At 50.5% G+C, this 26,723-nt stretch overlaps 5 protein-coding genes across 9 annotated transcripts in view; 1 reads left to right on the top strand and 4 right to left on the bottom strand.

Annotated features, from left to right (window-relative positions):
* The window catches only part of PEX6 (peroxisomal biogenesis factor 6), a 24,364-nt gene extending 22,787 nt beyond the window's left edge, over positions 1 to 1,577 (top strand). Inside the window, exons 16-17 of the mRNA XM_027901734.1 lie at positions 479 to 618; positions 929 to 1,577. Of these exons, the coding sequence (XP_027757535.1) occupies positions 479 to 618; positions 929 to 1,065 (277 nt within the window). The 3' untranslated portion in view covers positions 1,066 to 1,577. The remainder of the gene's footprint in view (positions 1 to 478; positions 619 to 928) is intronic.
* A 1,359-nt stretch (positions 1,578 to 2,936) lies between these two features.
* On the bottom strand, positions 2,937 to 5,357 carry GNMT (glycine N-methyltransferase). Its single transcript, XM_027901736.1, has 6 exons — positions 5,067 to 5,357; positions 4,778 to 4,905; positions 4,310 to 4,423; positions 3,582 to 3,724; positions 3,336 to 3,457; positions 2,937 to 3,243 (listed from the first exon to the last, which is right to left on the bottom strand). The coding sequence occupies exons 1-6, from the start codon at positions 5,270 to 5,272 to the stop codon at positions 3,072 to 3,074; spliced, it is 885 nt and encodes a 294-aa protein (XP_027757537.1). The 5' UTR covers positions 5,273 to 5,357; the 3' UTR covers positions 2,937 to 3,071.
* Positions 5,358 to 5,648: 291 nt separating this feature from the next.
* On the bottom strand, positions 5,649 to 9,271 carry CNPY3 (canopy FGF signaling regulator 3). The gene is made up of 6 exons (XM_027901735.1): positions 9,120 to 9,271; positions 7,309 to 7,432; positions 7,092 to 7,188; positions 6,544 to 6,666; positions 6,254 to 6,371; positions 5,649 to 6,134 (listed from the first exon to the last, which is right to left on the bottom strand). The coding sequence occupies exons 1-6, from the start codon at positions 9,268 to 9,270 to the stop codon at positions 5,926 to 5,928; spliced, it is 822 nt and encodes a 273-aa protein (XP_027757536.1). The 5' UTR covers position 9,271; the 3' UTR covers positions 5,649 to 5,925.
* PTCRA (pre T cell antigen receptor alpha) lies at positions 6,716 to 10,992 on the bottom strand. 5 transcript variants are annotated; one of them, XR_003573238.1, is made up of 6 exons: positions 10,884 to 10,992; positions 10,418 to 10,729; positions 10,135 to 10,176; positions 9,680 to 9,816; positions 8,439 to 8,662; positions 6,716 to 6,725 (listed from the first exon to the last, which is right to left on the bottom strand). XR_003573238.1 is itself a non-coding variant. In XM_027901737.1 (5 exons), the coding sequence occupies exons 1-4, from the start codon at positions 10,933 to 10,935 to the stop codon at positions 9,707 to 9,709; spliced, it is 516 nt and encodes a 171-aa protein (XP_027757538.1). In that variant the 5' UTR covers positions 10,936 to 10,992; the 3' UTR covers positions 7,604 to 8,662; positions 9,680 to 9,706. The 5 variants fall into 5 exon arrangements, 4 of the variants coding, with proteins under 4 accessions (XP_027757538.1, XP_027757541.1, XP_027757539.1 ...); XM_027901737.1 differs by lacking the exon at positions 6,716 to 6,725 and having other exon boundaries at positions 7,604 to 8,662; XM_027901740.1 differs by lacking the exon at positions 6,716 to 6,725 and having other exon boundaries at positions 7,604 to 8,662; positions 9,680 to 9,792.
* A 687-nt stretch (positions 10,993 to 11,679) lies between these two features.
* POLR1B (RNA polymerase I subunit B) overlaps positions 11,680 to 26,723 on the bottom strand; it is a 17,529-nt gene continuing 2,485 nt past the window's right edge. The window contains exons 4-15 of the mRNA XM_027901733.1: positions 26,272 to 26,404; positions 25,088 to 25,224; positions 24,112 to 24,335; positions 22,371 to 22,542; positions 20,625 to 20,796; positions 19,552 to 19,833; positions 18,858 to 18,991; positions 18,255 to 18,425; positions 17,485 to 17,641; positions 15,932 to 16,128; positions 15,281 to 15,534; positions 11,680 to 13,128 (exon numbers count right to left, since the gene is read on the bottom strand). Coding sequence (XP_027757534.1) covers positions 12,249 to 13,128; positions 15,281 to 15,534; positions 15,932 to 16,128; positions 17,485 to 17,641; positions 18,255 to 18,425; positions 18,858 to 18,991; positions 19,552 to 19,833; positions 20,625 to 20,796; positions 22,371 to 22,542; positions 24,112 to 24,335; positions 25,088 to 25,224; positions 26,272 to 26,404 — 2,913 coding nt within the window. The 3' untranslated portion in view covers positions 11,680 to 12,248. The remainder of the gene's footprint in view (positions 13,129 to 15,280; positions 15,535 to 15,931; positions 16,129 to 17,484; positions 17,642 to 18,254; positions 18,426 to 18,857; positions 18,992 to 19,551; positions 19,834 to 20,624; positions 20,797 to 22,370; positions 22,543 to 24,111; positions 24,336 to 25,087; positions 25,225 to 26,271; positions 26,405 to 26,723) is intronic.

The following is a 26,723-nucleotide window of genomic DNA, read 5'->3' as shown; positions in this document are numbered from 1 at the left end:
GAACGGCCTACCCAGAGAGGTGGTGGATTCACCATCCCTGGAGGTTTTTAAGCAGAGATTGGATGTGGCCCTTAGTGCCATGATATAGTAATTGGAGTTGGATCAGGGGTTGGACTTGATGATCTTGGAGGTCTTTTCCAACCCAATCTATTCTATGATTCTATGATTCTATGGTCTTTAAGGTCCCTTCCAACCCAGACCATGCTGTACTGTGATGCTGTGATTCAAAGTTGCCTTTGGTTCTGGAGAGAGGACCTTGCTGCAGGAAAGTTTCAAAAGAGGTGACTGTATTGAAAAAAAGCAATAAACTTTGATTTTTTTTTTAATACTTTTTTTTTTTTTTGAGCATGCAGAGCACAGTCTGGAAGCAGCTGAACATGAGTTCTCTGATTCTTCATGCCCAGTCACACTGGCTGTCACAGCTTTCCTGGTCTGCTTTTAATGTGGCTTTTACACCTGCATTTTTCTCTCTTGGCAGGTTTAAACTGGATCCTTCTGTGAATCTCACCACCATCCTAGAAAAATGCCCAGCTCAGCTGACAGGAGCAGACATCTACGCACTGTGCTCCGACGCCATGATGTGCGCTGTCAAACGCAAGGTGGAATGGATTGAGGAAGGTAGGAGCCCTGCCCTTACTTGCTGCACATGTTGGAGCAACCCAGCAAAGGGGCAGAGAGGAGGGTTACCACTGGGCTGTGTGAGAAGACTCTCGTCAGCTTTGGAACTACAGTGCTGGGCTCTGGGTTACTGGCTGGCAGGCAGTTTCGACAGATGTGGTCATCTTCACTTCCAGTGGCTGGCCTCAGGGGGAAGGAATGAGACAGGTTTTCGTTGCAGTCTCTGGTGGCTGGAGAGTGGGGCTGTTGGATCTTGCCAGACGCCCCTTCATTTGCCTCTCAGCCCTTTCCTGTTCTTTCTCTTGTTCAGGGCTGGATACTGAGAGCTCTGCTCTGATCCTGACCATGGAAGACTTTCTGCAGGCTGCTGTGAGGTTGCAGCCATCAGTCTCTGAGCAGGAGCTGCTCAGGTACAGACTCATCCAGCAGAAGTTTGCAGCCTGCTAATGCTCAGCAAAGCTGGGACTGGAGGACTGATGAGAACAGGCCCAAAAAGGCCACCCACATGCTCTTCTCTGATGTCTCCTGGGCCCCCTTCTTTCGAGCTTGGGTGGAAATAGTGGCTGTGCAGTTTCCTGAGCCAAAGCCTGATGGAAATGCTGCTCTGCTCAGCCAGGAGGGTGGCAGGTTCTGTAAGGTCCCTCTCATCTGGCGCAGCACATGGTAGCTGCTGGGAGCATGGATGACTTCCTCCGGGGGAGGAAGCTGTATCCCATGGTTGTGGGCAACATGGGAGTGTCTCCATGGGTGACAGGGCACTGGTAGGTGAGCCAGCCTCAAACTGCGTCCAGTTTGACACCAAAGCGCAGGACTGGAGGCAGCTGCTTGTTGGGGTGTCAGCCCCTCCCCAGTGAGGGCTGCTGGCTGGAAGGCAACAGGATGCTGCTGCTCCAGCTGGCCTGAACTTAATGTAGTCTCTGAATAAAATACAGCACTAGGTATTCACTGCCTGACCTCAAGTTGTTGCTTGTTGATGTTGGCTGTAGGCTCAGGAAGGTCCCTGCAAGCCCCTGGGTGGGCTGGGTGTTGCAGAGAAATCATTGTCCTGCAGGTAGAGTGGGGAGCACATCTGCAAGCCAGGCTGGGACCACTGTCATCCCACTAGAATGGCTGGAGCTCATGGTGGATGAGGAGAACCTGAGGGAATGGGGCTTGCTTTGCTGGAAGCTGAGCTCCCTTTGCAGAGGGAGCCCAGTGCTTCCTGTAGGTGCTGGGTGACAGGACATGAGGCAAGGGGGGCAAGTGGCAGCAATGAAATTCCAAGTGGATAAGAGGAAAACTTGTCACAGAGGGCTTCAGCCTTGGAAATACTCAAACCTTGGCTGGAGCAGCCTGGAGCTGCCTTGTCTGCACTAACTTGTGCTGAGCACCAGTTGGCCCAGACCCCCCTGCAAGTTCTGTCTCACCTCCCTGTGCAGCCTCACAGCAGCTGCTGGCAGCAACGTGTCTGTATGCCTGGTTTCCCAGCCTTTACCAAGGGTGCCAAACAAATGGCCCTTGAGCTCTGGCCCCCAGCTGGCTGGCAGCTGCCACCGTCCAGTCTCTGCAGCCCTGGGGCAGCCCCACGCCCAGCCAGGGACCCACGTGTGCCCCAGCCCGAGGGGTTGCTGGGGCCGAGCTTTGCCCCGAGCTGTGCCCCGCTGCTGTCGGCACTGAGCCTGCTGGCAGCTGAATCCCCGGGCCAAGGGGGTGTGGCTGTGAGGGCCTGCTCCCCACTGAGCTCCTCAGCGAAGGACTGGCCCCCTTAGCAGCTCCTGGCGTTCCACATGTGAAGCTGCTGATGGTGCGTGCCTGGAGCCCGGTTGCTCCAGCTCTGGCAGCTTAGCGTGTTTGGGCAGAGCTGTCCCTGACCACACTGCACTGTGCTACTGGATCTGAGCACCACATCTTCCCCGGGGTGAAAAGGAGGGAGCTGCAGCCACAGCAAAAACACTGGTGGAGGCTCCAATGTGAGAACCCTGGTGGGGGGGTTGGGTACCCCCAGGATGGGGCTGAGAGGTGTCAAGGAGTCAGCACCTGCCTGAGAGGTGCAGGGTAGATAACAGGTTGCTGCAGCACACTCCTGTGAGCAGTGCTGCAGTGGGCTCCTCAGGGATGTGTAACCACCTGGGAGACAGCTCACCCTTGTCTCCACTTCAAGGGGGCCCCCAAACCCCATACCACAGGCATGTCTGGCCCCTGCAGCTAGGGGCTTGGAGGTGAAACTGCACCTGCACCCACCCCATGGTTCCCCCAGGCTGAGCACCTCCTTCCCCACAGGCTGTGGCTGTCCCCCTTGCCCCATACCCTGCCCATACAGGGACACACGGACCATGATCTCCAGTAGCTCTCACAAGTGTTCTTGATTAAAGAGAGGCATCTCCCAGGCATCTTTCAGCAATGTCCCCACCCCCTGCTCATCCCCAGAGCTGCTCGCAGCTCTCAGCCACCACAGTCCCACCTCCATGGCCCCCTCAGCCTGTCTTCTTCACGACGTGGATGAAGTAGCAGGGCACATGGGCCTGTCCTGGCGTGTAGGGCTGGAAGTCGCCCAGGACACTGTGCTGGCACTTCCCCTGAAAGGCACCTTTCAGCAGAGCTGTGAAGGCCTCCAGCCGGTGCGGGTAGTATGAGAGCCGAAACTTGCTGCAAGGAGGCAATGCTGGTGAGGCCCAGGGACAGTGGGGCACAGTGCCAGCCACTCCCCTGCCGGCAGCCACCTCTGCAGCCCCTCTCACCTCAGCTCCGGGTCTGCCCCCGCCTCAGTGGGGGGGACCTGCACCGTGTAGTCCAGGGTCACCATGTGTGCCTTGTTGTTTACCAGCAGCACTGAAGTGGTGATGTCCTTGGTCAAGTCACTCTGGGAGACCATAGCATGGCTCAGTAGCCCCCAGCCTGGGCACAGCCCTGCTGCCTGCCCCACCTGGGGCCATGGGGCTGGGGCAGAGGGGATTGGGATGGGGCAGGGTCTGCCAGCCACCCACCTTGTAGTAGATGTTTTTGCCAGGCGGTGCACAGCCCGTGGCCAGGATGTGATCGTAGTTGCGGTGGTCAATGACCAGGACACCCCCGGGCCGCACCATGCTGGCAATGTTCCTCAGGGCCAGCTTGTGGTCACTCTGGTCCCCTGGGGAGGAAATGGTGCTGTCTCCAGGCACTGGCTGTACCCCATGGCACAGCCCATAAGGCCCCTTTTTACCCATGTAGACACACACATATACCCCTTCCCCTACTATTTCCCCCCCCCCCCCCCCCCCCCCCCCCCCCCCCCCCCCCCCCCCCCCCCCCCCCCCCCCCCCCCCCCCCCCCCCCCCCCCCCCCCCCCCCCCCAGTCTCAGGCTGGAGAACCCGCAGCCCCACCCATGGCATCAGCTCAGGCACATTCTCAGCCATGCAGGGGCAGAGCACACCACATGGGGAACCCACCACCCCACTTGTGGCACGAGTCTGGGTGTGCCTCCAGCCTTGCCAGAGCTGTGACATAAATGCATACACCTCCTCCACTGCCACCATGTAACCCAATGGGCCAACTCATGTCACAAACTGGGGCACATTCTCAGCTTCCCTGGAGATGCACCATGACACAGCAGCTCCACTGCATGTAATCCCCTGTCCCGCTAAGGGCAGGAGTTAGGGCACATTCTCAGCCTACAGGAGACGGTGTGCACACGTGCATAGGTACTCCCCCTCCCCTCCCCTGCCTCCAACTCACCTTTGAAGTCAGGCAGGTGTGCAAAGGAGTTGCCGAGGCAGATGACTGCATCAAATCCATCCCCAGGCTTCTCCAGGTCCTTCTCCAGTGTGAGCCAGTTGGCCTCCTCAATGACTGCAGCACAGGGAAATGTATGAGGGCAGGGACACCCAACAGCCTTCCCCGCCTGCAAGACCCCATCCCAGCACCACCTAGCCCTTCCCTGGTCCCTGCAGGTACTGGATCTAGCCTGTGGCTAGCAGCCAGGCAGGCAAGAACCATGGCTTGGGTTTCCCGAGCAGCTGGCACCAGCAGGTCCCTGCCTGTCCCTGCAACAAGGCCATCCAGCCAGTGACAACCCCAGATGAGGGGCCTGAGCACTGCGAGGGGCCAGAGACAGTACACGAGAGGGGCATAGGGCAGAGTCCCCTGCGCTGGGGTGGGGTGTCAGTGTCCCCACGCCCCTCCCGGTCCCCACAGCCCCCGCACCCCATCGGTCGAAGGGCTCCTCTTTGCGCCGCTCCCAGCGCTCCTTCAGCGCGTACTTGAGCATCTTGTCGCTGGCGTCGACGCTGGTCACCTGGAAGCCCTCCTCGAGCAGCATGATGGAGTCCACCCTGAGGACACGGCTGTCAGCGGGACCGAGCTGAGGGGGCAGTGGGGGCTTCAAGGGAGTGGGACACTGGGGATGGCCGAGGGCAGGGAGGCCCCCGGGCAACCCCGGACAGCGGGAAGGGACACCTAGCAGGGCAGGCGTGCGCGGGGCTCGGTGCCTCACCCAGTGCCGCAGGCCACGTCGAGGACGGAGCGGCAGCGGTGCTGGCGGAGCAGCGCCAGGAGCCAGCTGCGGTACTCGGCCGTGCGGCTCCGCGTGTCCCCGATGTACAGCTGCCACACGCGGGCCGCCTGCCCGTCCGCGTACTGGTCCGGCAGCCCCTCCGCCGCCACCCCCAGCGACCGCGTCCGGTACACGCTGTCCACCATCCCGCCGAGCCCACACCGACCCCGGCACCGACACCGACCCGGACGCCGACACGGCCCTCGCGGCCCCGCGAGACCCCGCCCCGGCCCGCCCGCCAATCGCCGGCGTGTCCGCCCCCGCCCGCCCGCCAATCGCCGCTCCGACCGCGCCTCTCCCGGAGCCACGCCCCTCCACCGCAGCCCCGCCAATCCGCGCCGCGCCCGCCAATCCCCGCCCCCGGCCCTGCCAATCACCGCTCGCCTCGCGCCCCCCACGGCCTCGACCTTCGCCCCGCGGGGTCAGGGCCCGCCCCCCCGCGGGCCCCGCCGCTCCCGCCCGCGGCAGGAGCTGCGCCTGCCCCGGCACCGCGGGCCAAGCAGGGCCGGCAGCGGCGGCTCCGGGGAAAACGTCTTTATTTACAGTCTCGGCTGGGTGCGAAGAGACGGCGCCGGGGCAGCACTCGCGGCCTCCCGGAGCTGAAGCCCCCGGCAGGGAGGCACAACAGGGCTGAGTCCGCGGCTCCGTGACACCTAATCGCAGCATGGCACCCAGGCCGACAAGGCAGAGCCGGGCGCTCTGGTCTCCCCCGGGTTACAAGTCCCTTTTCCTTTGGTACCCACAGGCACAGCAGGTTGAAACCCCGGAGCGGGCAGCCCCGGCGGCTGGGGCTGTGTGTCTACAACTCATCAGCCGGGCTGTGGGTGAGCGGAGCCTTCTCTTGGACCCCCTCCTCCAAGGCCTCCCCTGTGTCCAGGAGGCTGGCAGCTCCCGCGCTCTCATCCTTCTGGTCCTTTTTCTTCTTCTTCCCACTCTTTTTTTTGCTCTGCTTCTCCCCCACGCTTGCCAAGTCACCCTTCTTGCCAGTCCACTTCTCTGCCAGGCAGCCTGAGGAAAAGAGGGGCAGAGTGGGCTCTGAGGGAGAGGCAGGGTTCCCTGTGCCCTGACAAGGCTCCCCTGCCCTTCCTAGCACTCCTGCACAGCCCCTCGCAGCAGCCAGGACTTACTTGTGTCCTTTCCTTTTAGCACATGGTTGGCGCAGAGAAACTGGGAGAGATCCTCCATCTGGTGATGCCTGTACCAGTCCTCGATCACATCTTCATACTCCTCCACCAGCACGTCACACTAGGCAGAGAGGAGAGCCCAGCTCCAGACACATCCTGGTGCGGCAGGACCAGGGCAGCAGGTCCTGCCAACAACCCGCTTCCAGCAGTGCACCCCCAGACTCTCTTCCCCTTCTACTCTGGCCCACCAGGTCACAGAATCTACTGAGGGCCAATCCCACTGGTCTGGGTACCTGCTTTTTGAGGTCAGCCACCTCAGCGGAGGTCTCGTTCCACAGCTCGTAGGGGATGTCCATCACCACCTTGACGCCCTTGTGCACCAGGTTGTGCAGGGTCTCGAACGTCTCCGACATGCCCTGAAGGAGCAGCACTGCCTGGTCAGGTGGTGCTCCTCCTGCCAGGCTCCCGCTCTCCCCTCCCAGTATCAGCCATACAACCCTGCCCAGCAATGCAGGAACGTTCAAGCCAGAGAAAGTCAGGCCCCTGGGGCATCAGCATTACCAGAAGGGAGTTCAAGTGGCAACAAGTCCCCCTCTGCAAACATGGTTCCAAAACCAACAGGAAGACAGCCTCTGGTTCTGTCCATGCAGGCGAGGGCAGAAGCCTGCCCACCGCCACCAGGGACAGCACCCCATACCTGACTTGGGGGGCAGCATGGCCTCTCATGCTGGGCACTGCCAGGGAATCCAGAGGATGGGAAGAACGAACATGGTTTGTCACCCTGGCAGTGCAGGATGGACAAGGGACATTTAGGAGCAGGGAACTGAAGGACAACCCTCACCTTCGCGAATCTGTTACTGCCACTCCTCTCCTTGTGCAGGTTGTAATCCAACAGCCGCTTGCAGATGTTCTCTGTCACCTCGATTAACCGTATGTCCCTGCATGAAGATGAGGGCTCAGGCTTAGCATGGCCCCCCAGGAACGGCCTCCCAAAGCCCCCAGCTCTGCAGACCACAGGCAGCGACAGCAGCAGGAGACCCCGTCCCACTCCCACTTACGACTGGGTGTACTTGACGGCAGAGCCCTTCCCGTCCAGGAAGCCGTACTTGGTGTCAATCACCTCCTTGGTCTTGCCAGTCTCCTCAAAAGCGGATTTCAGCTCCACAGCCACGTACTTGCACACTGCAGGGAGGAAAGCACAGGCAAGTTAGGGGGTGTCACTGTTCTGAACGTGGGCAGTGGGACAGAGCAGCTGGGACAGCAGCAGGAACCAGCACCAGGAGCCAGGCACACCAAACACACCTTGGCTGTTCAAAGAAATAACCAGGAACGGTTCAACCGCTTCTGCTGGAGAACTCCTGAAGCAGGAACACCCAAAACAATGCTTCAGTGTAAGCCAGCCGCTACAGCACAGCTGGGAAGTCAGACAGGGCCAGTTCTGCCTGTAGGTTTCCTCCTGAAGCTTCTACCTCCGCGACACAAGCTCTCTCTTCCTCTTGGAAGAGGACAGGATCTTTTCGCAATGCATGTCCCAGCATGGGTCATAGTTTCTCCTCGTGACCACAGAACATCCCACCTGGTAATGGTCCCCTCAGTGCTCTGGGGACTGTGCTGGGGACCAAGCAGCTGGCAGGGCCCAGTGGACAAGGTGTGGCTATGGACTGTGCCACTGCCAGAGAGGCCATGAGCTCCAGCAACACTGCTGCAGAGACCACAGCACCAACAGCTTTAGAACACAGTGCAGGGTTTCTTTTATAAAACTAAAAAATAAGCTTTATTTCTTCTGTAAAAAAAAGTTCAACAGAGCTATAGAAAAAGAGAGCAGGAGAAATATCTCAGGTGTTTACAACTGGAAATGTGGAGGGGTCAAAAGCGGGTACTCTGTCAGATGGATGGAAACCAGGCATGGTGTGGCCCTTGCTTCCCCAAAACTAGGGTTGCAGGAGGCTGGAGAAAGTTTTATCCTCTGCTGCGGGCTCCTGTTTGTCAGGAGCACCTCTTCTTAAAGCCCCACTTTAGGAGAAGGGCCAAGCCCTAGCAGGAGCGGTCTGGCGGCAGCAATGAGACATTGTGTCTTGTCCCGGCAATGATGTGAGCAGAGGGTCGTGCCACAGGCAGGAGGAGAGCAAGGTGGCTTCTCCCGAGCTCCCATGCCTGTATTGAGAAGCCCTGTGTGCACCTCCTGCACGATCTTCTCTCTGCTGGCACCAGGGGCCAGAGGTGTCTGTGGCCATTTCTCAGGTGAGATGAGCATTCCTTCCTGCAGCCCCTCTGGACTCAGGCCTTGAAGATGTCCCTTTCCACACCATACCTGCTGCATTGTCCCCACACATGCCAGGCGTGCTCACTGCTGGGTCCAGTTATCCAGGTGCTGCCCACAGCTATTGCTGCACGCTGACACAGGTTCCAAGCCTGGGCAGGAAGAGGAGCAGAGTGTGGTCAGTGCTCGCTCTGATGCTTCTCTGAAGATGGAGATGTCACAGCAGAGCTCGGACATCAGTGTCTCCAGAGCTGCTTCCCCGGAAGGGAAAGGTTTGTAAAGAGGTCCATATTTCTTTGTTTTCTCTTTGCTGTCCAGCTCCACATGTCCCTACACAGCAAAGGCAGAGGAAGCCGCAGCAAACAGCAAATGTCCGTCAAAACCTGCCCCGGACTGCCTGTGAACCAAGGAACTGCTAAGGAAGGAAGCATCGCGGAGACGAACTGTAAGCAGCAGAGACGAGCAGACCCAGCTACGAACCGGGGACAGCGGTGCCCGCGGGCAGGAGGCGGGCAGAGGGGCAGCCCGCAGTGGCGCAGCCCCGCACCCCCGGCCCGAGCAGACAGCGGGCGACGGCCGATCCCCCCGGCTCCCCGCGGCCCCGCTTACCCTCGCACTTGCTGGGCAGCCGCACCCAGTCCGAGTCGTCGCCCCTCGCCAGCGCCGCCGCCATCAGCATCACCAGCAGCGCTGCCCCCGCCGCCGCCGCCATGGCTCCGCTTCCGGGGCGCGCTCCCGCCGCGCCCCGCCCGGTAACCATGGCGACCGAGCGGCGCCGGCCAATCCCGGCGGCGCGCGTGGCCCTCGCGACCAATCCCTGCCCACCAATCCCGGCGGCGCGCGCCCCGCCGGGCGGTCCCGCCGAGCGCCCACGTGGCCCCGGTGCGGAACGGCCGCCCCCCCGGTCCCTCCCTGCCCTGGAATTCTGGGAACCTTCCCTCCGGGGTACCCTGGGGACCCTTCCCATCCTCCAGATAATTCCGGGGCCCTGCCACCCACAGAAACATGGCAGCCCCTCTCTCTTGTCTCCCCAGTAAAAGATTCCCACCCTGCACCTCCCCAAACGACACTGGCTCTCTCCCTCCCTCCTGCATTTGGGGGTTCTGTCTCCAGTCTCCAGAGTATTTTGGGTGCCTTTCACACCCCTAGGCCGAAACTAGGGGACTTACCCCTCAGGGTGGGCATCTGCCAAGCCCTCAGCTCTGGGCAAGGAGGATGGAGGTGAGGAGGGCATCTGAGAGCACGACCTTCAGCAGCACCACCCGAACAGCCATGAGCAGAGCTGCCAAGGCATGGTCCGGGAACACTGCAATGGAAGGGTGGGGGTGACGACTGCCACAGACACGCCACTGCCCCCACATCCTTTCTAGTCCTGCCATAGGTCCAGGTTCTGGGGGATTTGGGAGCCTTGTATTTCCCAGAGTCACCTCATGTCACACTCATGCTGTCCCTGAGCGCAGGCTGACTCTGACCCACCTTCCCCATTCTTCCCACCAAATCCCTTGACACTCTGAGAAAAGCCATCGCAACCACCCCACAGCTGCAGTCAAGCCCCTGCCAGGAGCTCAGCAGGGTTTTCTCCCTGGTAACTGACATTCCCACCAGGGTAGGGCTGGAGACTTACCGGCTGTGCTACCAGGACACAGCTCTGTCACCTCCTCGTTGCCTGTGGGATGAAAGAGCAGCTGGGGAAACGCTGGCAGCCCAGCACCAGGTGTGCGGCAGGGCTGGCCACAAACCCCTTCCTGTGCCTGCCAATCAAGGCAGCAACGTTGGCCCACAGGGCCTCACACCTGCTCCCTGCTCCCAGAGACCCTGGCACCCCCCTCCTTGGGGGCCACCAGGGCACCCACCAAGTTGGGCAGCAATGGGCAAGGCAGGCAGGAGGGTTGGCAGCAGGGTCATACCCGTGATGCGAATGGGGCTGGAGCTGTGGGATGGGGAGGTCCTGTTGGCCCCGACATGGCAGGCGAGTTCTCCCTCGGCCAAGGGGTCGTTGGAAAGGAGAGAGACAGAGCAGACGGTACCACCATCCTCCTGAGAGGCCCCGTAGGCAAAGGACGGTAGGACGCTGCCATTCCCGCTGGAGATCCAGACAGCGTGGCCGGAGCTGGGAGCCAAGTCGATCACCACACAGACCACCAGCTGCCGGCGCTGCCCAGCCACCACCATGCTCAGTGGTGGGGCCATGGTGGGCAGCGGCACAGCTGCCCTGCTGACTGGGGGAGACAGGGTTTAGGAGCACTGCACCCCTCACACATCCCACCCAGCACGGCTGCCACCCCGGTGGTGCTCATTCTTCACACACAGGCCAGATGGCATCCGGCCTGTCAGCCCCCGGGGCTGTGATGGGGCTACTTGCTGGATACTCACGGGGCAGCAGCGGGAGCAGAGCGGCAGCCAGCAGCACCCGGGGCACCTCCATGGCGGCTCGGGCCGTGGGGCTGCCGAGGGCTCAGCCCTCAACGGCGGCACCTGCTGCGCCGCCCCCCGCCAGGGCTGCGGGATCGGGGCTGGCTCCCCCCGCCGCAGTAGTACCGCCCTCCCCCCCGCCGGTGGTACGGCCCGCCCCGCCCCGCCGCTGCTCCTTCCCGACCCCGCCATGGAGCGGGTCCCGGTCCCGGAGCCGCCGCCCGCCGCCTCCTTGGCCGAGGTGCTGCGGATGGTGCGGAGCGGGCGGGAGCCGCCGGGTGTGCGGCGCCCCCGTGCCTCGCCCACGGGGGACACCCCCACCGCCTCCCGCCTGCCGCCGCCCGCCAAGCCCTGGGAGCGCCGCCCTGGCCCCGCCGGGCCCTGAGCACTCTCCCGGCCCCAACGCGACGCTGACGGCAGGTGATGTAGAAATGTACCAAGGAACTTTTGACCAGCTCTGCCCCGCGGCGGCCGGGGGGGCGGAGGAGAATGAAGGGTGCCTGGGACAGGGCTGGCTGGCAGCCAGGCAGCGGCTGCTGTGCACTGAGGGGGCACGATGAGCTCCCTCCCACCCCACGGTGCCCACGCTGCAGGAGCGCGAGTCAGGGTCAGAGTGAGGTTGGAAAGGCCTCTGCTTTCTCCTTCTTCAGCCAGAGACAAGCAAACAAAAAGAAAACCACCCAACCCCAGCACGGTGGTGCTACACCAAGATAGAAGCTGGGCTTGGCCACACCAAACACTCCCAGGAGACGACTGACAGGGCAACCGTGGTTACTTACAGTCAAGGCTGCGGCTTCATGCAGCAGAACTTAGTGCCTTCTTCCTCGTGGGTCAAGGCACATGTATGATAATAAAGCAAAAGAAAACATGTCCAATCACTTTACCACATAGACATCATTAAGGCATAGGTTTTTGAAAGATTTTTCTTCAAAAAACCCAAAATATATCTATTTTTTTGTCATTTTCAGCATCCACTTCATGCTGTTTTATGACCTCTTCATCTCTTCAGCTTCAGCCAGCACTCAAAGAACAAAGAACCCCACCGCTCTCAACCCAGGAGCCTAGTGGGAGCAGCAATATTGCTTGATTTCCATACACCACTTTTTGGTAGCTAGTGAGCCTTTAGGAAATGCAAATTAACTTCAACAGAGCCACGTTTCCTCTCCATACAGCTTGGCGACCACCCCATCTCAATACAAACATCAAATTAAACTTGCAAAACTTTGAAGAACCTGAGAATTGACTCAACACTTGAAACTCTCAGGGGCAAGGGCAGGATGACACATGCCTCCTCCAAGCAGCAGCACTGCTGTGCTGAGGACAAAGCTATTCCACCTTGAGCTTTGTTTTTATGTTCATGGCTGCCAGCTCCGCCACAAAGTAACGGAAGACGTGGGGCACAGGGACAACCTCAATGGAGTCCACCTCACTGCAGACTGAACAGGAGTACCTCCTGCTGCTCGCCAGAGAGGAGTTGGGCAGTTTCTCCAGCACAGGAGATGTCATGCTGCCACAGCTTGTGCACACGTAGGCTATGGAGCCATCAGAGCAGTTGAACAGACGGTCTTGCAGCAGGAAAGATGTGCCATGAGCCAGCAGAGCATCCCGCTCCATCTCACCAAAGCGAATCCCACCTTCCACGTTCCTCCCCTTGACGGGCTGGTTGGTGACAGCATCTCGGGGTCCCGTTGTTCTCACCTGGAATTTGTCCGAGACCATGTGGCGCAGGCGCTGATAGTACACCACTCCCACAAAGATCTCTGCCTCCAGCTCCAGGCCACTGATGCCGCTGTACATCTTTTCTGTCCCAAAGAAGTTATAACCTGCGCTCACTAAAGTCTCACCGAAGTATTTCAAGGCAGACTTCTTCTCTGTGAAGGTGAAGGGAGTGGCATCATAGGAGACACCATGCAGTGCTGCCGACTTCCCCGCCATGCTCTCAATCAACATTCCAATGGTCATACGGGAGGGAAAGCCATGAGGGTTGAAGAGGATGTCTGGAACCATCCCATTCTCTGTAAATGGCATATCCTCAACTGGCCAGAGCTGGCTCAGGATACCTTTCTGTCCGTGGCGGCTGGCAAATTTGTCTCCAACAGTTGGATTTCGGGGAACCCTCACAGTGATGCAAGCCTTCTTGAATTTTCCCGTGCCACGGTCATTACTGCATAATCTGACGTTGTCTACAATGCCAACTTCCTTATTCCTGTGTAGGTGGAAAAACAATCACAGCAAGTGTCAGGCATGTCAAGGATTTTTAGCTAGGAAAGGAAAATAGAGCAAAAAACCAAAACCACTTCATAGTTCTTATAAAATGCCTTGGGATAGCTGGGAAACACAAGCATTCTTCAAAGTATTATTCAGTGGCAAAGGTAATCAGACCATGTAAGAATTTGGGCATCTCACAAATCCCATTCAGCTACAACTTTCAGGTCAGCATGCCACCCATGATTTGAAATAAAGATCATTTAAATCTGGTTCATCTGTATCACACTTTGTATCTGAGAAACCAGTGTAATTTCCTTTGTGTTAAGGCACCAGTCCCTCTCCCTACTCCCAATAAACCAACACCATATTGATGGGATACCAAAATAAAGAACTGGGTTCAGTTCTTTAGCAGAGACAAAAGTTCAGATCAGAAAGGGAAGGCAAAGTGTGAGCTTTGCTAGTAAGTGCCTTGTTCAGGGGTGTGTTCCTTCTCCAGATGAGGCCTCAACCTGATATTCCACGTGCTAGGTGTCTGCTGCAGGCTTAATTGTTGTTATAGAGCTTTCAGCCCAAACTCTCCACTTATTTTGGAGACAACAGCTAAAAAATACATTTTGTCCCAATATAAGACAAGGCTAATTTTCTCCTCTGAAGTCCTAATGAACACAGTGTTTGTGGAAGGCCTGTACCTAAGTTTAATTCCTGTATCAAAGCTATTATTTTGTTGTCCACATGCAACCAGGACAGGCCATCAAAAAAAAAAAAAAAAAAAGAGAGAGAAAACTGTGCTGCAAGTTTCCAAAACACATCCCTACACTAGCCACTGTGAAGAAAATTAACTCTACCCCAGGAAAAATCAGCACAATTAGCCTCTTCCAAGCTTGTTCAAACTTTTGAAGTCAAAGGTTCTGTCCTCCCAAGCCCACACCTATGGTCTAGCAGCATAAGAGGCACTTAGGACAGTAAAGGGAACTCCCCCTTAAGGGCTCTAAGCCATTGGGGCAAATTTGGAGCAGGAGCCAAGACTTGAAAACTGGAAGCCTCATCTCTCTGTAGAAACCTGAATAATTACCTCATCAGGACTGAGAACGAACAAAAGCTGAATGTTACAGAGGTAAAATGGCTCTCTGGATAAGGAATCTGAACTAAGGCCAGGCTAGTATGAGAGTGCTGGGGAGCTGCACTGTGGGGTAGGAGAACCAGAAGACAAGGCTAAGCTTACACACCTCCACATGATAATGTGCCGAGTCTCCTAGTCCTGCTCTACAACCAGATTGACTAATTCTGCGAGTCCACAGCAGACTCCCCAGTGCAGCCAGGGCAGCATCTGTTACAAAGTAATAAACAATGGCCTTCCCAGTAATGCCAGTTACTCTGTCACGCAAGTGCTTCTCAAACTAATTTGCCTTCACAATGTGAGTAATTACACAGGACTATCCCCACTCTGTCAGTGCTGTAGAGGGACACATGGACAACCTGAAGTTGTACAGACAATTGAGAGTGCAGGATGCACTTAAAAACATTAGGTTTTGTCAATGTTTTTGCTTTCCAGAAAGAATTAAAGGGATTTTAATGAAAGCCCCAGCATCCTTCTTTCAACTGAAGTTCAAAAACCTTACAAAATTTATCCCCAAAATATTCCAGGGGTAGGGAGGGGCGTAGATGACGTATTTTAATATTCTGCAGAATCTGAAATGTTAATAAAAATGCTCTTTGTACTCCTAATCCTGAAACAACTTTCTTGCAAGGTTTTCTGGCAAGCCTCTGGGATCAGGCACTTCGTTTTGGTTTTTTTGTTTGGTGTTCCTTTGGGGGTTTTTTTTAGACAGAACATCTTATACAATTGACAAAAAGCTACAGAAAGCAAGTAGGTGGCGTGGGCAGAGGGGAAATCCTTGGGACACAGCAAAACACTTCTGCAAGCGCTTTCCTTTCATCCGCCTCAGATACTCCTCTTGGGACAAGTCAGCTCTGCAGCACACACTGGCTTAGAGAACAGATGTGATACATGCGTAGGAGTCGCCTACAGCACGAACTTCATGGTCTCTGTTAAGACACGGACACCAGGAGAAAAGGGAACACCTGGAGGAAAAGGGGCAACTGCTCTCATCACCTGGTGAGCAGAGCCAGGACAGAAAAGCAGTACTTACGGATAGTACACTGTAAAGGTCTCCCCTGTGTTGAGGTTCATGAAGCTGTAGAATGGGTCTCCAGGCTGTAGAATAGACCCAACAAAAGGCAGTCCATCAGCATCCAGCTTCTCCATGACGTTTGGATCACCAGGCCTGATGCCAAACACTAAATTATCACCTGCCCTGCTGGCTTTAAGGGAAAGGTCAATGCTCTCCATCTTGATAACACTTCCAAAAGCAAACCCTCTCTGCCAGGAAGATTTATTCACAATCTAAAGAGAAGAAACAAAGGCTTGTTAAAGACTTGCTAGTAACTTCAAAAAAGAAAGCATTTACAAGGTAAGCATCAGATCATTATGGAACACTGCCTTCCTAAACAAAGCAAGTCACCATTCCAAAAGGCTTAAGCCTCCTGTAACCCCAGTATTTTTCAATGGTGGAAGCCCACTGCATTGCACAAGGGAGCTCTGCTCTAATCCCAGTACCTCCAGCATTACCTGCTGTAACAACATTTAACCAGCGTGCTCCTGAATCTGCCCAAAAAGTGTGAGGGCTACCACAAACAGAAACCAAGGTCTTCTCAGCTAGGTTACCCATCCTTCTTCCCAGTCTCCCCTCTCCATCAAATTCTTCCACAGAACAGCAGGATTTTTCCTTTTGGTAGCTTACCATTGCATCTTCCATGTCATAGCCGCTGTAGGAGATGACAGCTACGATGGCATTGGTGCCGACTGGGTAGCTGTCCATACCATAATAGTCGTACATGCTGGGCCGCACCAGAGGGCTCTGGGGAGTGTGAAGGTGGTACAGCTTGTTATCCGAGCGATCCTTGTAGTTATAAACTGGAAACCCCATGGTTTGCTTTCCTAGAAGGAAGGGAGGAAAGAAGGAGGAAAGGAGGAAAGAAACTTGTATTTTTTCAAGACCATTTCAAAATTATTGTACATTTCATCCTCCATGTATCTTGTTAGGAAAAAAGGTGGAAATACTTAAACTTCAGAGGGATTATCAATCTTCAACCCCTTGGAATTTAGTAACTGCCCAAAGCCTAGCTATAAATTTTCTATGAACCACAATATCCACTTCCTTTCATATCATTTTATAAGGGCTATTTTTATTTTGTTTTCTTTTTTGCAGTTTCAAAATTCCCACTATGGTTGGTGTGGTGGTTTTGGTTTTGCTTAGCTGGGGATATTTTTTTGTTTGTGTTTGATTTGGTTTTTTGAGGGGTGTGTCTGTCTTCTCCTCAGGGTTTCCCATAGTGAGGCACATGTTACATATTTCCAGGCAAAAAAGCATTTGTTCCTGCAGTATAAATATACTGGTGAGGAAAGAGTTTTAAACATAGTCACACGTTGGTACTTTCAGGAAAGTATGAAAAAGTGGTTGTGCTTTAAGGACATCTTTCTAATAATACTGTTAGAAACTCAATATACTAGAGATGTTAATGAGGTAAATGAGACCTGCTCTCCTCAAGTCCCTACTCACACACTTTCTCTTAGCCTTTTTTTTTTTAATAAGCTTCTTGCAAATCAGCTGATTGAAACTCCATACCCTACCCCAACTTCCTTCAGACAACCAAACAAATTCATTTAAATCTTTGTCAAGTAGTTTTCAGAAAACCCCCACTCTGTTGCCACAGTGCTGTATTACTCCCTTGCAACAGATGCCCAGCAAATGTCCTCTCAACAGCTGCGGTGTCACGACAGCTGTCACTCTTTGAGAAAAGGTGACAAGGAAACCTCACCCCAAGTACTGCAGAGCACTGTTACTGCAGGTACCAGTCAGAAGCAGGTCACCCACCAGCTGTGGGGACGGGAGGACTGTTGGCAGCACAGCTGTCAGACACATCACCAAACAGCTGCTGCAGTGCTCTTTGCTTCTCCAAATGATCAACAACATCAAAGAAAACGTTTAAGAAAAGTAGTCTAAGAATAAACTCAACTAATAGTTTAAGAAAAACTACACAAAACTTACTAAAGGCTTAAGGAAGGCAACAACTTAGGACTACCCACTGGAAGGCAGCTAAGATGACTAACTTGAATCCATTTGCTTTGCTATGAAAAAAATGGCTGTTCATCAACCTTAATGCTGAAACAATGTCTGGGAAGAGCTGTTATTTGGGTATGTGGGAAGACAAACTGGAATAGACATATGAGAGAGGTTTTTTCCACCCTCTTCCTTGCCTAGGGACTTGGGGCACTGAGTACTACAGCACTTACCCATCTGGCACTGGTACATGTTTCGTGGACTTTGGTTGTGATCAGAGAAGGGAATGAGGTTGGCCACCACGCTCAAAATGCTGTGAGGGAAGAGTTCCTGATGAGTGGTCACTCCGGGCACCACCTCTGACTCCTGCGAGGCCACATTCATGAAGATCTGCAACCATTGAATTGGACAATGCTTGTTCACTTCCTTCTTTTAAAGGGAAGGTAGCAAAACAAAGCCACCTCCAATGGCTTTTTATCCATTTCATTTTTAGCTGGGGTTGTCGTCCGCACCTTAGTGTATTAGCAGGCAAGAAAAATCAGACAGCTATGAAACTGCTGATCACCAATCACAGACTAGATGCAAGGAAAGAAAGACTGGAAATACAAAACTGCAGTAACTTGTCCTCCTTTCTGTCTCCCATATTAGTTGTTCCAAATGGGCAAGCTTCCCAGCAATCCCCTGTGTGGCTGTCCATGGCAATTTGGAGAACATGATGTAACACAAGGTGACACAGTACACACAAGACAGCAATCCTTCACCTCTAAAGCTTCACAAAGTTAATACTGATAGCAGATTTCAAGATCTCAAAAAGATCTCTACAGTCCATCTAACACATTTACCAGAAACCAATTAGCAGAAGGTGAGAAAAACCCTTTTGCCAACTATTCTAGCCCTTCAGCGCAAGCTCCTTATGCCCCATCCCCAGCTCCTTTCACAAATATTTTCCAAACCCATTTTTGATTCCAGAAAGCTCTGTAACATGGAAATATGCAAACCTGACCTGTTCCAGAGTACCAATCCATTCATTCTTTCCATAGAACAGGTTTCTGACAGGCCGCACCATCCGGCAAGGCGTAGTAAAAATGAACAATCCAGGATACAGACTGGGTTTTCCTGTCATTGGGATAAGGACCACTTCTGCCCGTCCAGGAAATCTTTTCTCTTGTGTTATCTGTGCAAAGAAATACCAATTTGGAAACACAAACCAACACTGGTTTAGTTAAACCGCATCCAACACGTTACACAATGAAAATGTCAATCACAGGTGTAGCCACTAACAAAAAACAAGAAAAAAAAATCTTAAAAATACTTCTAGAAAATCTCTACCAAGAAAAGGACAGAATATGTCTATCTTTTTTTTTCCAAGAAAAATACTTTGTTTTAAAAATTATGACTTCACAAACCAACATATGAAACATATGGATACAGAAAAGCAAAACAGAAAAGCCCGCCCCAATATTAATATACAGCTAAAGATAACTTATTGGGTCAGGTTAATAAAAATAAATAAATACATGGAAGACTAAAAAGTTCCAAATATCTCTATTTTTGACCACTGCATATTGAGGATGTTTAGCTAAGAAACATTTAAAGCAAGAACAACCTTGAAACGGCGGAGGGTTTCTGCAATCTCAGGAGCCAGCTCCCTCTCTACCCAGCCCACCACAGAGCCATCCAGCACAACTCTGTAGCACTCTGCATAAGGCTTGCTTGGAGTTTCATCAATGGGGGTGACACCTGTGAGAAGAGGAGGTTGATAGAAGGAACAGCCAAAAGAGCAAACAAAACACAGAAGTTATTTCAGCACAAAGTCTCAATCCATGCCAAAAAGCTTTCTGAGACATCAAAAAATTCAGGAAAAAGCCATGGAGTATTTACTGGAAAATACAAAGCATTCACAGCTAAGAATGCCATTCCCCTCTCCATTTTTCTGACTGAAATAAGGATTCCCATTATTGTGGCAATCACAAGTGTGCTGCAGTTCAAGTCACCAGCAGCATTACAAAGCTACTGCTTAGTCCAGTTTCTTAGACCTTGTACTGTGCAATTCCTTGTGCTTCAGTGAAGATCTTCACTCTACAGCACAGCTTGGAGACATTTATGCTGAACTTTACACTCTACAAAAGGCTGACAGGTCTACCAAGCAGAAGCACGATAAGTACAGGTTCAGTTTGATTTCACCTTCTTAGCAGTGTACTGTGATGCTATGTGGAGAACCTTTCCCCGATACAGATTTGCAGGGCAGTGAGGTAAAAAGGGAGACTGCTTCCTTAAATGATCAAGCCAATACAACATACCTAAGGAACATAACAAAGGTGGAATGTCTGTCACGGGCACCATCTCTGTCACTATTTCACACACAGCTGTCATGTGGTTCATCAGACCACACGGTTCTCCATCTGGGGTGTCCACAGGGCACAGGAACCCCCAGGATTCGGGCAGCAGCTTGCGCACAGTTGTAGTTCTCATCTGGGCAAACGCTGCCCCTCTGTGTATGCAGCGGAAGTGGGAAAGGTAGCGGATGAAATTCAGCTTGTCCCCCACCACACAGAGACCACTGTCCTGTAACATGCCCAGGCCTTGGGAACAAAATTGAGATATATGTCACGTCATCCAGCTTTAACAAATGCAATATGATATTACAAGGCAGTTTCTTATTTTTCACTGACAAGCCATAAAGATGCTCGCTGTGGATCCTACCAAGAGAGGCACATGCAACTCAGTGATCCATAAGAGACCTAGAGACTTTAAATTCCAAGCTATTGCTTAAAATCCAGTTCCTTCCACAAACACATGAAGTAATTCCCAGTGAAGCAACCAGGAATTTGCAGCTGGTACATTTTACCAAAATTCTGCAGCCTTTTACTCTAATATAATTTTGTAGTGGCACTCTATTACAACAGTACAACCTTGTCATACTAGACACTTCAGGGAAGCATCAGATAAATTTGAAATATGCTAGTGAAACAGTTTCTTTCCATTTAAACTCACATGACTAATGGGGCAGTTCTGGTTATCAAACGTCCCTTCTTTGTCTTACATAGCACCTTCTAAGTTAGAAGAAATAACCTTTGTGAAAACAAATCAAAATACAGTTGCTGTATTGGACAATGCTAAATTTAGTTTCAACTATTTATCTGGATAGAGTCTTTGCTTTAATAACTAACCTGTTTTTATACCATGCACAATGCCTGTGCCTGTGGAGAAATCCTACTTTTTCCTCAACCATATCTTTCCTCAAACCCCTTCCACTAATTCAGATACAGTGAACAGTGTCTGCCTACAAGAAGTTAAGAGCTCAGTTTTATGTTGTTCCTCATTCTGTCAATATAGGAAAAAAGAAAAAAGGCTTCCTAAGCCTGCAGGTTACCGGTTTTAGATCGCAGATTGCCAGTTGCAAGAAGATATTCAAATGGCTTGGTGAAGTCTGGTGCCAGGCTGAATGCCTTCACCAAGCTGTCTGTGTTTAGGCTGATCTCTGCCTTTTCCGCTCTTTTCTCCAAAACAAACTTAACAGATTGCAGCCAGGTTTCAAGCCTCTCCTACAGTTTAAAAGGGAGAATTTAAATTTAAAACAGGAAAATAAAGGCTCATATTAGAACTTCATCCTCAGCTGCACATGCTACAGAAGTCCTCTGAAATCAGAATGGACAACTTTTAAGGAACTGACAGTTTTCCAGCCTTATTTCCCACACTGACTTCGTCAAAATGCTGATGGTACCATGTCAACACAGAACTGCAAGGAAAACACCCACCCAACAGCTTAGCAATCACTTCCATCCAGACTGGTGATGAGTCTGGCAAATGCAGCACAATAACAGAAATCCATAAAGCACAAAAAAAATCTGATGCAGAAACTGTACATATAATCTGACCACAATAATAACTCTGCTAAATACAGTGACAAAGCAAAATAATCTTTAGATGCTCAAACTCAAAATCCGTGGGAATATGATATTTAAATGTTGCTGAGACAATCAGAGATAGTTGACTGGATTTCTGTCTTATCCATAATTTAATCACTACTGTGATTGTAGATAGCAAAGAAATAAGGGAAAAAACATGAGATACCCATCAATGCTTTGAATTCTTAGTGAAAGCCACTGTATACACCGCACATGGTATGACTTGGACTACTTAGGATCTCTGAATTCAAAAAAGGGGCTGTTAACTCACTCTCCTGCTGATGGGGCTAGGCAGGAAAGCAACTTTTTCTAGTTCCTGGTGGTTGTTCCATATAGCACTAAAATGCTTCCCCAAACTCACTTTCAAACCACTCAAGTAGTAGAGAGGTTTTAATAGTCTTTCAACAAAACAATGCTAAAGAAAATTTGGGCTAAAGGGGAGAAGAAAGATTAGTACAGATATCTAATAACTCACTGAAGTATCTTTAATTGGGGATGAGAACTAGTATTAGACAATGAGCTTTATGGGATAATCAAGCTTCTGAACAGGACTAATTTCCTCACTGCATCCTAAAGTGAAGTATCCCTACAATACTCTGAATTCATACTGAATTGGAATAAGTATGTAAAGTAATTGTATAGTAATAATTTAATGGTGTAAGTCAGAAGCATGCTATCAACTTTCTGATCCATCAAAGAATTTAAAGATATGAGAGTGATGATAACATCATGAATCACCACTTTGAAAGGTGGCAGAGGCAGGGGCTGGTTATTTTCTTGCAAATTTGCCATCTGAAAAAGCAGCAATGCTACAGGGCAGATCTTAACCACTCCCGTATCAACCGATACAACGTAAGAATGCTGTTTCGAAACACTCCTCAAACACCAGAAGGATTGGTATTCCTCCTTCCTCAGATTCCCCACCCTGTATGGGGCACTTTCATTTGCCCTGGAACGTTATGAAGCTCTTTACTCCAGGTTTTGTATAGGATTTTCTTCAGCATATTTAGTACCCTAGAGTGAGACAGCCAAGCCTTCCTCAGCTACGCTGCCTGATAACACTACATCCAGAACTGTCTCATCCTTCACACCATATCCAGGCTCCCTGGTCTTCAGTCTGGCTCCTGCACTTCTCCTGACCCCATGGTCAACCGTGGGGTCCGGACTGGATGGCCACTACATTCATAGGCTTAAATCCCTTACGACCTTACCTTTAAAAACATAAGGAAAAGCTGTCCTGGGGTAAGCACCTCTTGATTCATGAGACTGTCTGGATTATCCTCCATGCACTCCCCTTTGGCAAAAGCATACAGCTTCCGGGTCATCATACAGAGCAGGTAGAACTTTTCAGTTCTATTCGTCAGGTGAATGCAGATGCACTTGCTGAAGGAAGAGGAAGGAGGAGGACAACTAACACCATCTCTTCGTGCTAGCTGTTGACTTCAAGTTTTTCCTAAATAATCATAAACCAATTTTTTTGGATAAAAAGCCTAACAAGGCACAAGCTTCTGCAGCTGCCCTTTGTGAAATGAAAATTTCAATTAATGATAATAATAATAACTCAGAAACTGAGCGGAAAAATTATCAACTTGTCATTTCAAGGGTCTAACTTTGTCAAGGATATACCTAAAAGAAGCTGAACCTTGTGAAAGATTGATTTTACAAGCTCTCATGTTAGATATCCTTATAAGCATCTAGTTTATGTAAACAGCTCTTTGATTTGGGGCCAGCCAACAAATGAGGTTTGTGTTGTTTTACAGTAGCTATGACACCAATCATACACACATGAACATCCACATCATGCATCCCACCCCAAACCTGAGCTGGAACAAAATATTTCTGTTAACACTATCAGTGTCCTGCCACAGAAAGTCCAAATCTCCACTGCTATCAACCCACACGTGGAAAACTGGGGGCTGAGTAACTCTAGCACAACAAAAAAAAAGGAAAGCCACACCTGATTCCCACTAAAGCAGGTCAAATGCTTTCCAAGACACTCGAGATCACTTGCTCTCCCAAACACAAGTGCAACAACCTTCCATTACCACTTGTAAGATTTTTTTTTTTGGCTTTTCACTTCTGATTGAAATTGCCCTTGAGCAAAGCCTTCACAACTTCACTGCAAAGCAAGACAAAACTCTGAAGGCAGGTTCTGCCCAGGTGAGTTACAGTTCTGTCTTTATAGAGCACAACCCAATTAATGGTTTCACTCTTCCTTCTCCTCCATCTCCTCAACTGAGGCAAATAAGAAGTACAGACCATATCAGAGAAAAAAACAACCCTCACAGGAAAAAAACAAAACCCAAACAAATCACCCACTAGAATATTTACTTTTTTAGAAGTACTCAAGGACTTGGGCATCCCGAATGATCCTTTCCATGTGCTAAAAACACTCTCAAAGAGCAAACACATACTTTACCAGAAAAATATTTAGTTGAACACTTGTCACAGTGAGAGTCTCAAAGGCGATTCTTCCATTGCTTTCTAACTTATCTCATGGAAGAAGCAAGATTTTAAAGCATCTATTTTATACCATTTTAAAAGATAAAAATTATTCATACTTGACAGCGATTGCACGAAACTGGGAACAATCTGCAGTATTTCTGTTCAACACACGGAGCCTCAAGCAGTCACAGACCTAGCTTTTACCTTCTCTTCCTCAACCTTTATGTTTTTCATCACTTATGCCTAAATAACAATTAACACCCTCTCCTAAAACCATTTTGGGAATACTTCTGCCAGTCCACTAAAATACATAATTCTGAACACCACAAATACAGATCCATCATAATATCTTGGAATCCCATCAAAAACTGGCCACTTATTGTTTTATAAACACAGGTGAAAAACCAAAATAAAGGGTGATGTAACATGGCAGAGCACTCTTACACCTGCCTATAAATTCAGTACAATAACACTGCCTCACACACTCCTACGTGCATACATACATACCTCAAAATGAAATCTGCAGCCTGTTCATTGCTGTACCACTCAGGAAGGCTGAGTTTTATTCTGAAGCTCTTTCCCAGGTACTCGAGGACATTTTGCTGTGTCAAACAGCCCGCATCCACCACCGCTCTCATCATCTCAGTAACGCAGTTCACGTAAAAGGTGTCACCTTCCTTTCCTTTGACCAGCTCTTCAAAAATCTGGTAGTCTGGAAAATTAACTAATGCCTGAAAGACAGAAGATCAGAAAAAGAAGGTCACAGCATCTGTCTATAGAATACAGATGAAGAACTAAGGCACCCCATAATTTAGGGTCTCAGTCCTCTGGAATTGCCTTTCCACAATGCAAACTGAAAAATGCTGTGGAGTTGAGGAGCTTAGAGCGTAATGCAGGGGATATTCATACCCTGATGATGATCACAAGTACTCCCAATACAAGGAGTGGTTATTTAAGGAAAAAAAATAAAACCTCCAAACTTGCACACTCCAAATTAAAGGTCCTCTCTTGTTTAGGTAATATCTTTACAGAATAAGCTCACTTAGAAACATGAATTTAATTCACCTTTGCCTAAAGCCACTATTTATTCTCATGCAAACCAAAGGGTAATTTAGCCTTTTGATGAAGGCTGTTAGAACAAATCCACTTAAGTTTCAGCACCTCATTCACATACTAAAGCTCACATTTAAATTCAACATTCTTGTTTTAATAATGGTTTCCTACTTGTCCTTTTATATTAGGGTTAAGTAAATAAGCTGTTTCACCAATGACTTCTGTATTTACTGACAAATGTGCCTCATCTTTAAGTACTGTTACATTACAGGCATAGACTCAGTCTGGACTACTGTTCTCCAATCAGAATATGAAGGAGGACTGAAAATACTTAAAATGGAATTAGCTTCTTCTCATTACTTAAAATAAAAATGCTTTACAGAACTTCTGTAATTATTCAATATAGAAAGCACAAGCATTCACTGTTTACCTTCAGAGCAAATCCCAAGGGGAGGAAGAACAACTCTTTCTGAAAAATGAAATTCATCATGACACAGCCGTTTTCCAAGTAGTGAAGGTTCATATTTATTGCACTGTGCTCATCCTTAACACAGTGCATCACTACTCCTGCAAAAATAACAAGACCAACCTGAGCTGTACAAAATGGTTGCATCACTGATGTGTCTGAGCAGGTGTGAGACAATTCATGAGGGAAACTTTGGTACTTGGTGGCTGAGACAAGGTAGATCTACACAAGGTAGATCATTCACTTCAGCATCACTATGACATTTCAAATAAACACACCAGCTCAATTCAGTTCTGAGCAGAGCAGGGCGATTGTTTCAGAACAGTCAGCACACTTGCTGAGAGGCTTGGAAGATGCATAAGTTTTTAAAGAAAAGAAAGACCCAAGCCTCAACTATTCTGCCTGTAACCCTTGGCTGTAAGATAGAGCAACACACAAATACTCTTCCTTATTGCACTCTGGGTCAAGTTTTCACACCTCTGTGTTTGAGTGGCAGCGCTAAAGCAGTGTTTCCTGGTCCTGTCCCATGCCACTCACTGCAGGACAAAGAAAAATAAACCAAAAAGGACCATTTAATCTAGCACTGCCTTGAAATAAACTAGTATGGAACTATAGTGTATGTTCAAACACCATGGTCCAGTCAAATCAGCAGCTGGTAACGCCTGAGTTTAAAATCATATCTAAAATTTTCTGCTTTAATTCTAAACTTAATTTTAAATTGGTTTTGCTGAGTATACATACCAAAGGTAGGTGACAGCCAAGAACCTAGTTACTCTGGTTCATGTATACTAAATGTGCCATCCCAAAGTACGGATAGACAAAATCAATGAAACAAGTTCAGTGGTTTACACTGACTTGTACTGAAGACAGGGTTTTAGCTGCACCTTCCATGAAACAAAAGGTGACACACACTGCAAGCCCTGGAATATAATCTCCTCACTCTGCATGGGCAGCTCAAACAGCTCCCACAGGGCAAGCACCCGCCTCATGCTGGTACTGTTTGCCCTTTATTTTTATGTGTAGTAAAAATATAAACATTATACAAGAGCTACAACAAAACAAACTACCAAAATTCAGCTACAGATGGTGACTCCTGTTTGTCCTGAAGTAGTTATTACCAGGATGCTGCAGGAAACTGTTTAGCTTACCATACTCTGTGAAACCAGGGCCTCTGTTTTTCCATTTGTGTCTTGCCATTGCAAGAGGGAAATTTCGCCTCGGCATAATCAGCATCCTAATAACTTTTTCTAAGCCATTAATTATAAAGTAGCCTCCCATTTCCTGGCAGGAGAGGAAAAAAATATTTTAATGTCCTTAGAAGCTCAGAACTGGCATTTTAAGTAAAAGAAAAAAATGCCTGTATTATACAGTAAAAACAAACATTTCATGTTTTAACTAGGAAACACATATATGGCCAGTCTCTTCGCGAACGAAGAACCGGGGAAGGTCTTTCCACCTTCCAGCCTGCGCATTGGATTTTTTAGGTGAGACACAGTGTGCGCGGAACTGAGCCCACCCTTTAATCCTGAGGTTCATCTGCCGGGGCCAAGCACGCTTGGACGGTGGCAGCGAGGTCCTCAGGACGTAGATGGATTGCCTT

This window comes from Empidonax traillii, unplaced genomic scaffold (genome assembly GCF_003031625.1).
Source record: "Empidonax traillii isolate 1590-97213 ecotype Southwest subspecies unplaced genomic scaffold, ASM303162v1 scaffold808:size486820, whole genome shotgun sequence".
In the NCBI taxonomy this organism is placed as follows: domain Eukaryota; kingdom Metazoa; phylum Chordata; class Aves; order Passeriformes; family Tyrannidae; genus Empidonax; species Empidonax traillii.
The sequence above is the reverse complement of the archived record's forward strand: the minus strand, read 5'-3'. Positions and strand labels throughout refer to the sequence as shown.